This window comes from Trematomus bernacchii, unplaced genomic scaffold, assembly GCF_902827165.1.
Source record: "Trematomus bernacchii unplaced genomic scaffold, fTreBer1.1, whole genome shotgun sequence".
Lineage (NCBI taxonomy): Eukaryota > Metazoa > Chordata > Actinopteri > Perciformes > Nototheniidae > Trematomus > Trematomus bernacchii.
In genome coordinates, this window is record NW_022987720.1 from 13006077 (window position 1) to 13021196 (window position 15120).

Genomic DNA, 15120 nt, shown 5'->3' on the forward strand with positions numbered 1-15120 from the left:
TCACAGACGAAAGCTTCCAAAACATTGCCCAGTTTGAGGCCGGATATGCACAGCTTGTTTGGACCGTTTGGAGCAGGGGAAGATCTGGGTATACAACCTGTAAGTTTGCATTGTTATTTGTGTATTTATCAAACAAGACTGTTTAAATGTGTAAACTGTGTTGGACTGCTAAGCCATTGACACAGTGCTAACTAAGTTGCTAGAGTTTCCATATATCAACTCTAATATCAGCAGATGGCCTTGCATACATGTATCTCATAGCAGGAGAATGTCTGCATTCACACACAAAATACCTATTGACAGTATACTCCGGGTGATTTGCCGGTCAGTCGCGAAACGTAATTACATTATAGCTGGCGTAGCGATCTAACACACGGAGCTAGAGCTAGTTTCGGTCAGAAAAAACATTTTTGTGATGCTACGTTGCTAGCGTTTAAATATATCAACTACAATGTCAGCAGATGGCCTTACATGTTTGTCATGGCAGGAGAATGTCTGCAGTCACACACACGGAATACTCATACAGTATACTGTACTGTGATTTACCGTACATATACTGCATGTAGCTAACGAGGCTAGCTGTATGCTAGCGCAAAACAATGTATTCATGCAAGTTACATTGTATGACCGAACGTAGCAGAATACCCGTATACGATTGCAATTATAAACACGTTATTGCTAGCCTAATATGAACCACTAGCTTTTGTTCATAGTAGTTTTATTACACTGCATTATAGTTGCCTTTCCTCCAAGCTAACGTTCATATCGTGTTAGCTACCAAGGTAAACAAAGCTAGGTTAGCATATTAGCAGGCAAGCTGTTCATTACACAACTACTACTAACGAATCTAAAACAACTAAGTTTCTCTAATATTTTGTGATTTGCATTTGATTTCGTCCAGCCAGATCCTGGCGGACAATCCATGACGGGGAAGGGATTCTACTACTACTGAGGGCTCGTGCTAAAAGGCACCGCACCGCACCGGCTGTGCGCAGGCAAGAGGAGGAGGAATGGATGATATACCGTGTATATATGTATATTTATGTTCATTTTGTACATTTCTAAAAATAAAGTTTAATGGAAATACTTAGTAGGCCTATCCTTTCTTCCCTGAATTCATATATAGCAAACCATGATTTGATTTCTCATCAAACAGTAGTAGTTTATAACGGGTAAAAATAACTTACTCTTTGTTATGAGAGTAGCTCGTAGGCCACAACGGAAAGACAAGGAGACATACACGAGTTTACAAAACCACGGCACATTTATTGTAGTAAATGCAGAGACAGGTGGTCGAGGGGAGAGGGTCGCTCAGTTCGTCCTTCTGCAGCCGCTTTGGAGAGACTCCGGGCCGCTGGGATTAATAGCACCGGCTACGGAAGTGTCCGTGATCGCGCTGATTACCCTCTTCAGCTCCACCCCACCGTAAGACAAAGGCCCTGAGGCCGTCACACTCTTATATAACAACAGTTAAAAATATATATGTATATAAAATATACCGCTGTACCGACGCCATGATAAGACTGATGTTACGCTGAGAGCAGCCGGGAAAAGCACTGACATGGGCGCAGCCTCTCTGGTGGTTGACTAATCAGAACGAGTGGCCGAGCTGACCAATCGGAGCACACTAGGCTCACAGGGAGGGGGGGGGCAAGAGCTCCAACGAGTCGTTTAGTGGAGAAAGTGAATACTGCTGAATACACATGCTTGACAGAGATGCTGTATGCGAAACCAATGTGAGTTTGGAAAATTGCACAGTATAAATCTATTTTAGTATACCTCAACAATGTAATTATGATCAGTGGAAATGGCCATGACATGGGCCCTTTAACATTTGAATTGAGTGGCAGATAGATCTGTACATCGTCGGCGTAGCAGTGGAAGGGGATGTTCAAGGTTCAAGGTTCAAGGTTCTTTATTGTCAATCTGACATAGCTACAGAGTAATTATGCAGTTGTGTTTTGTGAGAATTGAACCAAGGGGCAGTATGTACAGTAGAAAAAGGATGGGGCCCAAAATCGAGCCTTGGGGAACCCCACAGGTAAGAGGGGCTATGGCTGAGGAGAAGGCACCAAGCTGCACTGAGAAGCTACGGTCTGTCAGGTAGGACCTGAACCATGCAAGGGCAGAGCCTGTGATGCCAGGGGACTGCTCAAGCCGTGACAACAGGATGCTATGGTCCACAGTGTCGAAGGCAGCTGTCAGGTCTAACAGCCCCAAGACAGCTGGGCTACCTGAGTCGGCGGCTAGGAGCAGATCATTAAAAACTCTTAAAAGGGCTGTTTCAGTACTGTGCATGGGTTTGAAGCCAGACTGAAACTTTTCATGGATTCCATGCGTGGTTAAAAAAGACTGCAGCTGGGCGTAGACTACTCGCTCCAGGGCTTTTGATAAAAAAGGTAGCTGGGAGATGGGCCTAAAATTTGCGAGAATGGAGGGGTCGAGATTTTTCTTTTTAAGTAGTGGCTTAACCACGGCATGTTTGAAGGCAGCTGGGACATATCCTGAGCTAAGATAGGTATTTATAAGTAATAAAATACTTGCTCCAAATGATCCTAAAACATCTCTGAGAAGGCGAGAGGGAATGCTGTCTGAGGTGCAGTTTGTCGGCCGCAGGTGCTTGACTACATCCGAGAGAGAAGAGAGGGATACAGGCTCAAAGTGGTCGAGGACAGCAGGGCACAGAAAAGGAGCAGGATCTGGGGTAGCACTAGTGTGGGCTAGCCTAAGAGCAGATACTTTTTCAATAAAAAATGTAAGAAACTTATCACAGAGAGTAGTCAATGGCACAATTGGAGGAACATCACAGGGATTAATGATCGAGTTGAGGACATTAAAAAGAACTTGAGGTTTATGGCTGTTTTGGGAGATTAGCAGAGAAATGTGCTCTGTTTTGGCTGCTTTGACTGCCGTCTGGTAGTCAGAAAGGCAAGCACGAAGGATTTCTAAGGAGACATGGAGTTTATCCTTTTTCCATTTTCTCTCTGCACACCTGCAGGTGCTTCTAAGAGCGCGAGTACAGTCATTGAGCCACGGCTCTGAGAGAACTTTGGTGCGTCTAAGCGTAAAAGGAGCAACAGAATCCAGTATTAGTGTACATGTCGAGTCAAACATGGAGATAAGCTCATCAGCACTAAAAACACAGTTCACCTCTAATTTACAGATAGGAGAAGCATTAAAAACATCAGAAAACTGTGAGACAGTCAAGGGGTTAATCGAACGCAGACGACGCGCAGGGGCACGTGATTCGACTCCTGCGGAAGGGATCGAGGTTGTAAACAGAACTGGTAAATGGTCTGAGATACGCGTTGCTGCACATATTTCATCCACAGATACAGACAGTCCAAACGATAATACTAAGTCCAAAGTGTGTCCTTTTTCGTGTGTTGGGCCAGCCACGGACTGAACGAGACCAAAAGAATCAAGAAGATTTAAAAAGTCCCTAACCAGAGGTTTGGACTCGCAACACACATGGACATTGAAGTCTCCGGAGATCAAAACACGATCATATTTCACCATGATCCCGGACAGAAAGTCAGAAAAGTCATTTATAAAATCCTTATTGCACTTTGGCGGACGATACACGACTGCGCAGAGTATAGGCGAGGCCGGGTTCAGTTCAAAAAGCTGCAACTCAAAGCTAGCATAGCTAGTTACAGGGTGAAGCAATCGGCATTAGAGGCTAGCTCTAAACACTGATGCTATGCCCCCACCATGGCCGGTGGCACGGGGGGAGCTGAAGAATGTACAGTCAGGAGGAAGAAGTTCAGAGAACGGAGTGATTCTATAATTTAGGGTGCATTTCACATCAACAAAACAGTACAAAGAAAGTGTTCTTTCTTAATAGAACAATCAGTGGTTCAAGTTAGTATATTCCTCAGTGTAACATATCCACTGGTTGCAAAGCTTAAACATTTTTTTATTTTATTTGATATAAATGTAATAACTGTTACTACAGTTATTACAGTACTGGGTAACTTAGTTGACAGGTAACCTAGTTGACAATTTCCCTATTTTGACCCATCATTTCAATGGTAGGCCTTGCTTGGATGACCACATGTCATTTTCTTGAACAGGTTAACATCACATTTGAACATATAATTGAATTAAAATCATTAAACAATTGTAAACCATAACAATGTACGTAACATTGTTGATGGTCAATGAATATACTCATTGACAATGTGCTATTATACATAAAATATTGTAAAAAATTAGAGGACAATCACCACAGTGTGTTCAAAATGTCTGCCAAAGAGGAACATGGCATCATGTGATGCTGGTGACATGGTATTGGGACAAACCATTTTTGAGTTAAATGGGGGAGTTCTGTTAGTAACATAGTTGACAGAACTTTTGCGGACATTCATATATTAAGATATTTAAATTATTTAAAGGAGGAAATCAATTAAAAAGATGTTATTATTCTTTAGTATTTAGACTTTTGAAATAAATGAATACTTTTTTTTATTTACTTTAATGGTTTTTATTCATTATTTTGAAACCAAGACACCCTCAACTGAAAAACGGACAGAGCAAAAACTGACAATTTAAGAACATCATGACACATTTCAAGGTAAATAAAGCATAGGATGCACATAATGTTTGTGTGATATTATAACATGCTTTCCAATAATAGGCAAAATATGATATTTTTGAAGAAAATAGTTGGAATAATTATAATTATCATCAATGGACATCAATGGACATGGAATGTACCCTAAATTGTAGAATCACTCGTATACTCGCCAGCGTGGACCCAGGTCTCCGTCAGAAACATAAAATCCAGTTCACGAGAGGTGAAGAAGTCGTTTAGCAGTTTTGCTATCGACCTAGCATTTAGCAAAGCCATGCAAAGTTTTCGCTCCGGGCTTGCCGAAGGTGTAGTGCGTCTCAGCTGACGAAGATGTGCGTGTTGAACGCCGCGCGGGCCGGGAGCAGTCAGTCGGGCAGGAGGAGCTGCCAGCGGGCCCAGCAGAGTCCGCAGCTCCGGAAAAACAGGGCGAATCCATCGATCCCTCACATGGCGTGCAGCGGGAGGGACCAGTGCACCACCACGCTTTCCCCGCCGTCTAAAGCGCTTTCGGCGAGGCAGGATGCAGGGCAACCGGCGCAGGTAGGTGGGAATATTCGACAGTAGAGGGGGGGGGGACGATTTATGGTTGCCAGATGTAGGTTTGGGCAGCAATATCAACTCCAGTGAGGGTCTGAGGTGGAGGAGAGCTTGGCGATCGTAAACGAGCAGAGCAGAGACATTCTGACAAACATAAAACAAAAACAGAATAGCTAAAGGTAGAGAGCTGAGGGAGCGGCGAGCCGACACAGGGGCCATCTTGAATCACGTCAGAATCACGTTACCCTAAGGGCAAAACAAGCTGAAAAAAGGGTAATTTAGAAACAAGTGAACTATAACTGATGCTGGAGAATAAGGAGAAGTAAAGGTGTGAAGGAACACATTGAAAAACACTTGGCTTTCTACAAAGATCTTGTGAGGTAATAAATCCTGAACGTTTGACTGGGTGACCCTGGCTTCTATTCCCCTGTAGCCAGCCGGGATTAGTAGATTGATCAATAGCCGGCTGTCATCAATAAGACGGCCTGGCTCCTGTTGATGGGCCCCGATGAGACCTGAAGGTATGAGGATGGAGATCCATTGGTCTGATGCTGACAGCTCCTGCAGCCCAGGGAGTCAGGAGGGAACGGTGCCTACAGCAAACCTCAATGAAAAACAACAAGGGTGTTATTTTAGTGTTTAGCTTTTTCTCTCTGACTTCCTGTCTTATTTGAGCTTTTCTAAGCCTAAGTAATGTAATGCTTTACTGTACACAGAGTATTTGTGGGTGGATGGAGAGGAAGGCTGACTGTGGTCACATTTTGTGGACTCATGTGAACCAACCCAGGGGGGTTTAAATCCACATGGAGCTAATGTTTGGAGACTAGCCGTCAGACTTTACATATTTCAGTGAGACAGCTGGACCAGGCGGGGAGGCTTTCAATGTAGAACTTTTGCTGAATTATTTCTGAGAATGCATAATACATGATCCTGGAGATCACGAGGGAAGGGGGGGGGGCGGCATGAGATTCCCACCAATACCAGCAAGCATTACATTCCTTCATCTTCTCCTCTCCTCTCCTCTGTCACGTCATACATTCACAGATTGTATTAACTTCTCCCTCTCACTACCTGTCCTTGAGAAGTATCTGGGCTCCAGCGGTACTTCTGTATGTCATTCTCATTCACAGGACTCAATGTGATTAGAGAGGCTGTGTTTTGGCTGCAGATTAAGCCACTTATCACGACCAAGGTCTGTGAATATATCCATGTAGAAACACACTTGAAAAACCCCTAACTTCTTCAGAAGGCCTCGCCCTCTGACAAAACACATCCGATGATTACATACCGTTTACAGTAATCCTCTGTGTGTCATGTGGGCGTTGCTTTTTACCAGAAATAATGTCCCTATTGTTTGCAGCATTTACATAAATGATAACAAACCTGCAAAAAGGAATCAAGTCTGTCCATGATGTAAAGACATCACTTTGGCTCTCATTAGGCTGGCCATATTTGACAATTATAAACAGATGCTGAGCTCACGCTGTCTGCGTCACATGACTCCTTTCATACAAATTGGCTGTGATTTGATTTGCTTCCTCAGTGGGTTATAAATGGGGTTGCATTTTCCCATCTTACTGGCCATGTCTCATCTGATGATGGTTTGCCCTGACATTATAGTTGTTGCACAATTGTAGCTTATTTTGGCCTCAGAGCATGTTCAGTTTTTTGGTATGCGAAACATATGCTAGTTTAATAATTTACTGTGAATGCAACAGTAAATGACTGGGACTAATATCTACTGTCTGCACTGTTGTTTCCTCCTGCTGATTGTCTTCAAATCAATACCTAAGAAGAGGGGAGGCGGGGCGGAGGAAGAGCAGTCTTGCATCTTTGATGAAGAGTGATACTGTGAAATTACAGGAGTGTGTTACTATTCTCCTTAGCACGTTTGACGGGTGAAAACAGTTTGTGGTGTAGCAGGTGTAAGCTGGATCTAAATCATTAAAATTGTAGCACCTGCAAGATGAAAAATATCTGTCTTTTCTCTTTACTAAGGAACTGTACTGCTGCGTTTAAAAACATTACATTGGAAACAAGGGCATACTGTGTCCTCCATGTAACACCAGAAGCCAGGCTAATAGAAAGTCAAGTTTATTTTATGGTTATAGATTACCAATTTCACCTACAAGGCTTTACAATACAACATTTGACAACCTGAGGAGGAGCAGCGTAGGAGGCGTACCTCTTCCAGGACAAACAGACATGATTTAGATGTAGTATGTACAGAATAGTCATGAACAAAATATCCAACAATCATGGGGTATAGTTGCTCAGGGTTGTACATTTTACAATCCAAACCTTTAAATCAAACCTGTTTGAATTGAACCGTCCTCCATGTATAACTGTCTCTTGTTGACCCCGAGAGGACCAATTCTTTCACATCGTTTTTTAAGAGGACAAAGTAACATTCTAGTAAATCAGCCCATTACAAGCTTCCACTAGAATAAAGTGGGAACAAAAATGAAAATGTTTTTAAGTAGGCCTATCTGTAGGCTACTTTCTAGCGCCCTCTGATGGAGGGCAGTTAGTTTGTGGGTGAGTTACAAGCTCTTATTACATCTAAGATCGGCTAATGTTGATTTTTATGTTTCCTCTGATACAACTATAGAGTTAAGAGTGTAAAATAAATATTCTAATGTGTGGCCATGAACCCACACATATTAAATACAGTCTGTTTGCTATACTGGAAGGATGGTGCGCACGCACGCACGTCAACGGTGTAATTGTACATGCACGCGCTCGTGAGAACATGCGTGTTGGGGCTTATTGCGGTTGCGCTCTCGCTGTCTTGAATTTGTCCCGCGGATGCATGAGAGGAGAAGCAGGCAGAGCAAAGTGAGCAGGACGAGAGGGGCTGCGCACAAAAACGGACGTGGTGAGCAGAACAGATTTTTCAGGACCAGGAGACGAGAGTGCAGGCTGAAAACACAAACGACAGCAGCAAACCCTCTGCACAACTCTGTTTTCCAGTGTTTTTTGAGCACACGCCCCCAGAAATCTAATCGGGGGAGGTCGCGTGCGGGGTCCACCGTCTGCTCATTAGCTGCCCGGCTTCAGACGCTGCCGCGCGCCCCATGATGGACCAGCTCTGGTGATCCGGAGAAGAAGACCAGACGTCAACAAGTCCACAGTGCTTTGAGAAAATGGGCTGTTTTTACATTGAGGAGGGGAGAGCATTGCTGTAACACCGGCGGAACATGGCAGGGGTACACGCTTCAGATGTTGTGTCGGGACATTTTCTGGATCCTACCCTCGGCTCCCCGCCAGCCCAGGGCGCGACCGATACAGCGGGAACCCCCGGAGAAGCGGCCGCGCTGACTCTCACCGGTACCCGGGCGTACTTGGAGGTGTCGGCCGCTGCCCACGGGTACGGGGCCGAAGGAGTGTACACCAACGGACGGTACAGGGAGCACGGCAGTCCAAGGAGTGGCAGCCGTGATAATTCCGCTGACAGGAGTCAGGGAGCTGGAAACATACCTTGCGGCATCATGAAGGTTGGTTGGTTCAAACACTTAATTCTCTTGTCAACGATTGTCAAGGTGACACAAGGGGAATTTGCTAAGTGACTGTGCCACACTATAGCGCGTAAACACAGTTACTCCAACTCTAGTCCAGACACTTTCAGGGGTACTGCTGGGTCCCAGAAAAGGATTTAGCGTAAAGTTAAGCACAGGGAGATAACGAATGAGGGGATTATCCCCAATGAGTCTTAATGTCCCCACTAATAGCAACAGCAATATATTACACTCATAAGTACTAATGGTAAGATCCTTACTTTGGCTCTGCTATACTGTAGTTTGGGTCCTTCAAACTCACTTAAGTTAAGCCGAGCATCTAAGTCATATTTTCATCCTGAACTAAAGCAAAAGGTGCCTGATCATTTGCTTTCTTAAGATTCAGTTGCTAAAGCTGCAGTTACTGCCAAAACAGTGTATGTGTAATAGTTGTCGCTTAGGTTTAGGTATTACTATAACATTCCTCTACTGTGAAGATGTATTTAAAGAATAATAAAACATTTTGTATAGTTGCAGGTACATGCAGGGTTAATTATTTTAACACCTGCATATTTAGAAGTAATAGTAGGTTTGTCTGAAACAGATGGTGCATAGCATTAAGTGTGCTTTAAACGTTTGCCTATTATAAATCTGATTTGTGGTCCATCTAACTCAATATAGCTCTTCGATAATGAATCGTGTAATGATCATATTTTTAATGGTTGCCCAGCTTTTATTAGTGCTCCCATTACTGTAGGTTAATTAACTGATCTTCATCACACCGACATAGGCAAGTTGGCAAGTTTCCTCATAGTTTTATGTAATGTTGCCCCGTGATATGCTTTTAAGTGCACACAAATGCATTGGTTTTTACAACTCAGTGTGCACTCGGTCATCATGACAGACTGCATCATGTGGTCCTTGGTGGAGATGCAAGTATTGCGTAGGTGGGACACACTGGAGAGTTTCTGTCATATCAGACCTAGTTTGCTTAGCAACTGACACAAAACACCGGCTAATTCTTTATTCTCCCATTATTGTATTCCCTTTGGATCTGGGCAAACAGCGCATCCTCCCACAAATAAAGTGCATGTTTGAATGGACGCAGGCACTGACATTGGTTTAGTGTTGTCAATGCAATGGTATCTATATAAAGGTACCATTTGTTCTTCCTAAAGAAAGAGATCTTGAAATATCACGTATAAAGCAGTATATCCCTCCTCTCCCTCCACAAACATCAGTCCACCTCTGTGAAGCTCATGAGCAAAACATGACAGGAAAGCTGGGGGGGGGATTGTGCTGTCTGAACGTGATTGATAACAATTCTTCAAAGACTAATTCTGTGAGTATCGTCTTCATATAACGTTGGAAAGTGATCCTGCTGAGCTTTGGCTGGCGCAGTGTGATGAAGCGCAGCAAATTCTCTTGTATTGCCGCCTAGAATAACCAGGGACAGCTCGAAAAATGAGTTCATCTGTGGCGATGCACGAACACATTTACTGTACCTGAGGCTGTGTTGATGTGTAGTTTCCATAACCAAGCAGTGATCTCACCACACTCGAAGGCAACAATCTGGTCGATGTATTTTCAATACAGAATAATCCACATACTGCAGGCGTTTGAGTGTATTGAATGGCATGAACGGTCTGTCGACTCTTGTCACTCGAGTGTGACCCTCTAGAGTTGTGTTTAATGACCCCAGTAGTGATATACTGTCTTAAAAGTGAACCGATATTTCCACATCTCTTTTTCTTATGCGGAAGACCACATTTTTGGCTGATTACTAAACGGATGCAGAGAAGCTGCAGGCTGTTTACTTGGTGCAATTCCCTTCTTTTGTGTTTCAGCTGTACTTCAGACAGTTCAAACTCTTTTGCATATATTAAACTCTACTATCTTTTTGAAATAATTTGTATTCTGTCTTCCAAACACCGCGCCAGCATAACATCTCCTTTTCGGGGCCAGTTTGAAAGGAAAAGTCCTTCAGCTATTTCTTGTTAACCGTTACTCTGTTTTATGTGGCTCACCTTGTAGAGCAGGTTTGAGCATTTAACAGATTCAAGGTGAAACCCAGCCTGAAATTGTATCATTCAATACTGTCTGATGTTCAGCACATGTGTCTAAGTAAGGTTTGATTTCCCTGAGCACCTCTACATTGCACGTAAGGGTCACAAAATGATACATACTGTTAGAGCAGAGCATGTTGGGAAACCGGGTCAGCCACTCTGTAGAGTTGCTTCATGTATAGATTTAGCACAGCCACCAACACTTGAGCTGTGTGTGTGTGTGTGTGTGTGTGTGTGTGTGTGTGTGTGTGTGTGTGTGTGTGTGTGTGTGTGTGTGTGTGTGTGTGTGTGTGTGTGTGTGTGTGTGTGTGTGTGTGTGTGTGTGTGTGTGTGTGTGTGTGTGTGTGTGTGTGTGTGGTGTGTGTGTGTGTGTGTGTGGTGTGTGTGTGTGTGTGTGTGTGTGTGTGTGTGTGTGTGTGTGTGTGTGTGTGTGTGTGTGTGTGTGTGTGTGTGTGTGTGTGTGTGTGTGTGTGTGTGTGTGTGTGTGTGTGTGTGTGTGTGTGTGTGTGTGTGTGTGTGTGTGTGTGTGTGTGTGTGTGTGTGTGTGTGTGAAAGGTGATGGGGCCACAGTTTCATGGGAATAGGGAAGCAAATGAGCAATTACTGCACTGCATTACCTCATTAACTTGGCCCTCAACAAGCAAATCTTAGAAGAGTGGAGTTTGTGCGTCTGTCCCTTAAGCGGGCGTGCAACTTTGTCCTCTTGCCATTTCCTCAACGGGTTGACAGTGTCATGGTGGAGAGGCTGCAAAGTGGCTAGAGGGGGGGTGTGATGCAGCCTTGTTATGTAATCTGGACTGTGGACAGCTGCAAGCCCGGCTCCAGCCTGGCTGCTGGGTGGAGGGGACTGACAGCCAACACAACTAGGGAAGGAGCATGATTTTATCAATTTAAGAATGATGCTATTGTTTTCTTGCATCTCTCCCAAGCATTTCCATATACATATTTGTCCTTTCTTCTTTCTTATTCCTCTTTTAAAATCCTTCACCTTAGCAGTATTGAAGGTCAAAACTGTATTTTCAGAGATGAACAAGAAAATGAAAACAGGTCAAGGTTAAGAGTGATCCGAAAAGAAGGAAACACAACAATGATGTAATGCTTTAAGTTTCCATCAGGAATGAAAATCAATAAGGATCACACCGTTATGATGCTGTAAGGTCCTCTCTCACACCCACCTTCCGCACTCTGCCTCCATGAGTGGCAGGATATCAATCCATATTCCAATCCTTGACCTCATATAATAGATTGGAGCCAACATGACCCAGTGTGCCCCCTGTTCAGTGTACCGGCATGCTCAATAGGAGACCTGCATGATTGGCTTATGGAGGGGTCAATCCTGTCGACTGAAAGTGAAGCTGAAAAAGAGAACATCTTAGAGGAGGGGGTGATACTTTGATTTTCAATCAGTTTCAAAAGCGAGAGATTCATCTTATTTCTATTCAGGTCAACTACATTTGTTAGATGGGACATTAAGAAAAACCATGTTCTTGTCTCTTAAAGGACAGAACATTCCTGGGTTGAAAAACGGGAAACATGAGGTTTCATTTCTTGCATCTCCAAACCTGCCTCCGGTGAAATGATACATGGAAACAGGGAATACAAAGTGATGTCAAACAAGCACAGGCTGTGATATGCTCTTTCCAATCTCAAACTCATCCACCTCCATTCACGAACCATATAAATAGAAAAAGCATTTCATTACTGTTGACCACCGCTGGCCCTGATAACAGCTGCCCCACATCACGCCAGAGACTCAGCAGAGGAGTGTGTCGCAGTGTCAAAGCTGTCCATGCAGACAGGAGTGCCCAAGCTCGATGGGTGAACGGTCATTTTATCTGAATGTTCCTAGAAACTGGAGGAGTTCTTCGCAATGACCGGAGAACCCAATATAGTATTACAAATATCTGGGGGTGGGTGGAATAGTAATAGAGGAACTTGATATAATGTGAAGGTGTACTCTGGCACCAAAGCATTGATTCTGAAGGAATTAATAGACCCTGTGAAAAGAATAGTTCACTGTAATCCAGATTTGTAGTGTGACATTAACTGTGACGGAAATTTTATCAAGGAACCACACATATAGCCTTCGCTGTTATTTTAAACAGCTAATAGCCAGTTAATGCTTCACATCCAAAACAAAAGTGTAAATGGATCTGCAATTGCTTACATTTTTTGACTGATTAACATTCAAACCCTTATCCAAATAATTGTGCACGACACGTTGGTTGCATTCCAACTCCCTTTATTATCAATACCACCTTGGGTTTGCCCAGACCTCTCATACTGGCATTTGTACCCAAACGATGATGTTATTTCCTCAATATCCAAAGTGTTTAAACCCACTTTTGTGTGAAATCATTTTGTCAATGAGGAACATTAGGTTTAATGATGTTGGAGCAGGAAGATTAACTTGATAAATTGTCCTCGAATATTTGTTCTCTGCAGCCTATAAATGCTGGATACTAGATCACATGTTCGAGGCAGGTGTGACTGTATGGCAATTGTTTTATTAATTGGTGGATTCAACAAATATATGTTTAAAGTCACCAGCAATTAGTGTTTGTGAGTTGTATTAGTGTCAGTAGTGCCTGCCGACTAAGAAAGAAAAATAACAATTTCATTTATTTTCTTGCTCCGGTGATGTGTTTCTAAAGGTTTACTGGTGGAAAAAAATCATGTCATTTAGTGTGTTTTTTTTTTACATTCCAAAGTTTATTTAAAACCTGTAGCTGTAGGGGATATGTCAGACGGCTGAGTTACATTTCTCCCGCTGATGGATCCTCCTGCCAGCCTGCTCTGCTTCTGGCTATTGTTTAGCTAATGTGAGATTTGGCTGATCCTCTGGAGGACGTAGAACCGCTCAGTACGAGCCTGAACTTATAACACTGATTACATTTAGTGGGATCATGTGAGATGATGATGATGATGATGATGATGATGATTAGAATTGGAATACATGCGTATCTACGCCTCACAGCTCATTTTACAGGCTTTAGGTAGATTTAAAGCTCCCTCCAAAAATGTCATTCAATATAGATAGAGATCCAGTAAGAATATCATGCACATCTCTTCAAGGGATCTTAAAGTCATCCCACGCTTCCTGCAGCAACTCCACCAACTAATCGCTTAGATATTTTTGGAAAACAGAGATCTGCAGAGCGTGGAAAAGGAGGAGGCAGAAGATGTGAAGTGGTTATTACAGACGTCTGGGGTGCAGCTGAATCATCGCTTGCTCTCTTGGCTGCTACAGTACACACAAAGCGGCAATCTGCAAATTACAAACATCTCAAATAGGCCTTTTTGAATCTGAATCCACAGCTTAGTGTCAAACAGGGAGCAAAAATAATCAACAGTTTTATAAAGGTCACTCACCAACAGAGAAACACTAAGCTCAGGAGCCACAAATGCATTCCTAGAACAAGAGTGATTACCATCTCTGCTGAGAGAATTCAAACAAAGACGAGGTACATTCATGTACGTTTGACGTTTGTATGTGGCTTGTAACTTTACGGTATTTGATGGACTTAGTAAGTTTCTCTTGTCTCCCCAAAATGGTGTTATCACTGGAAGCTACATCACTGTAATTTAATATAAGAGCAGAGAAAAGGAGGGAAAAATCTAAACGATCAGTCACAGTCTGAGTTTCAATTTGTGACAGGATATGGAGGGTATAGATAGAGGATAGAAGGGTTTTGAAGCTTGTTATTTCTCATTTGTGTCAAACTTTTGAAAAGTCACCCTTTATTTACCGGTAAAATTTCAAAGCCCTACTGCTAATTAGCAAACACTAGACTGAACTAACAGCTCTGACAAGGATTTGGTGTATTTGACTTTCCCTTCCTTTCAAGCTTCCCCTTGTTGAGAGATCACAAGAGATCCTCTTGTCTTGTGGCCATCCCTTTCTTGTTTCATGGGGGCAGGGTTGTCCAAATGGGCCTTCTAATCCTTCATTAGTACAGTTGAGGATAATGGCTTAAGCTGGAACCTAAAATACCCATGAGTCAAATTGGGACCTAGGACAAAACAGCTATTTCAAACCAGAACAAATGTTTTGATTGGACAACACCTGTTCTGGGTTAGGGTTATGCCTTATCTTTATGGGGGAAGGGTGTCGGTATTATACCGTGTGGTCCTCATTACGGAGAAAAACCTGTACAAGACATGAGCAGGAGATGATACCAGAAGGGTCTCCCAAGATAGCTGTTGTCATTTCAAGGGCGAGTAACACTGTAGCTTTGTCAGGCTAGTAACTGGTGTCTGATGGATGAATAGGACAATATGTCTGTGATAGACCCTGCACCTGGTTCTACTCTGCCATGTTTTTTACTGCCTATAAAACATGCGGCACATCTTCTCAATTACATTTTCTTTCTCTGGTTAATGTGCAGTATGACAGGAAGGGAATGTAACAGTCCACTCAGAGGAGGGCTGTGTGACTAAGGAT

The 15120-nt window shown here is 43.2% G+C and overlaps 1 protein-coding gene across 1 annotated transcript in view; it reads left to right on the forward strand.

Moving 5' to 3' along the window:
• The first annotated feature begins 7952 nt into the window (after nt 1–7952).
• si:ch211-210g13.5 (inactive phospholipase C-like protein 2) overlaps nt 7953–15120 on the forward strand; it is a 68481-nt gene continuing 61313 nt past the window's right edge. The window contains exon 1 of the mRNA XM_034144267.1: nt 7953–8610. Within this exon, the coding sequence (XP_034000158.1) occupies nt 8314–8610 (297 nt within the window). The 5' untranslated portion in view covers nt 7953–8313. The remainder of the gene's footprint in view (nt 8611–15120) is intronic.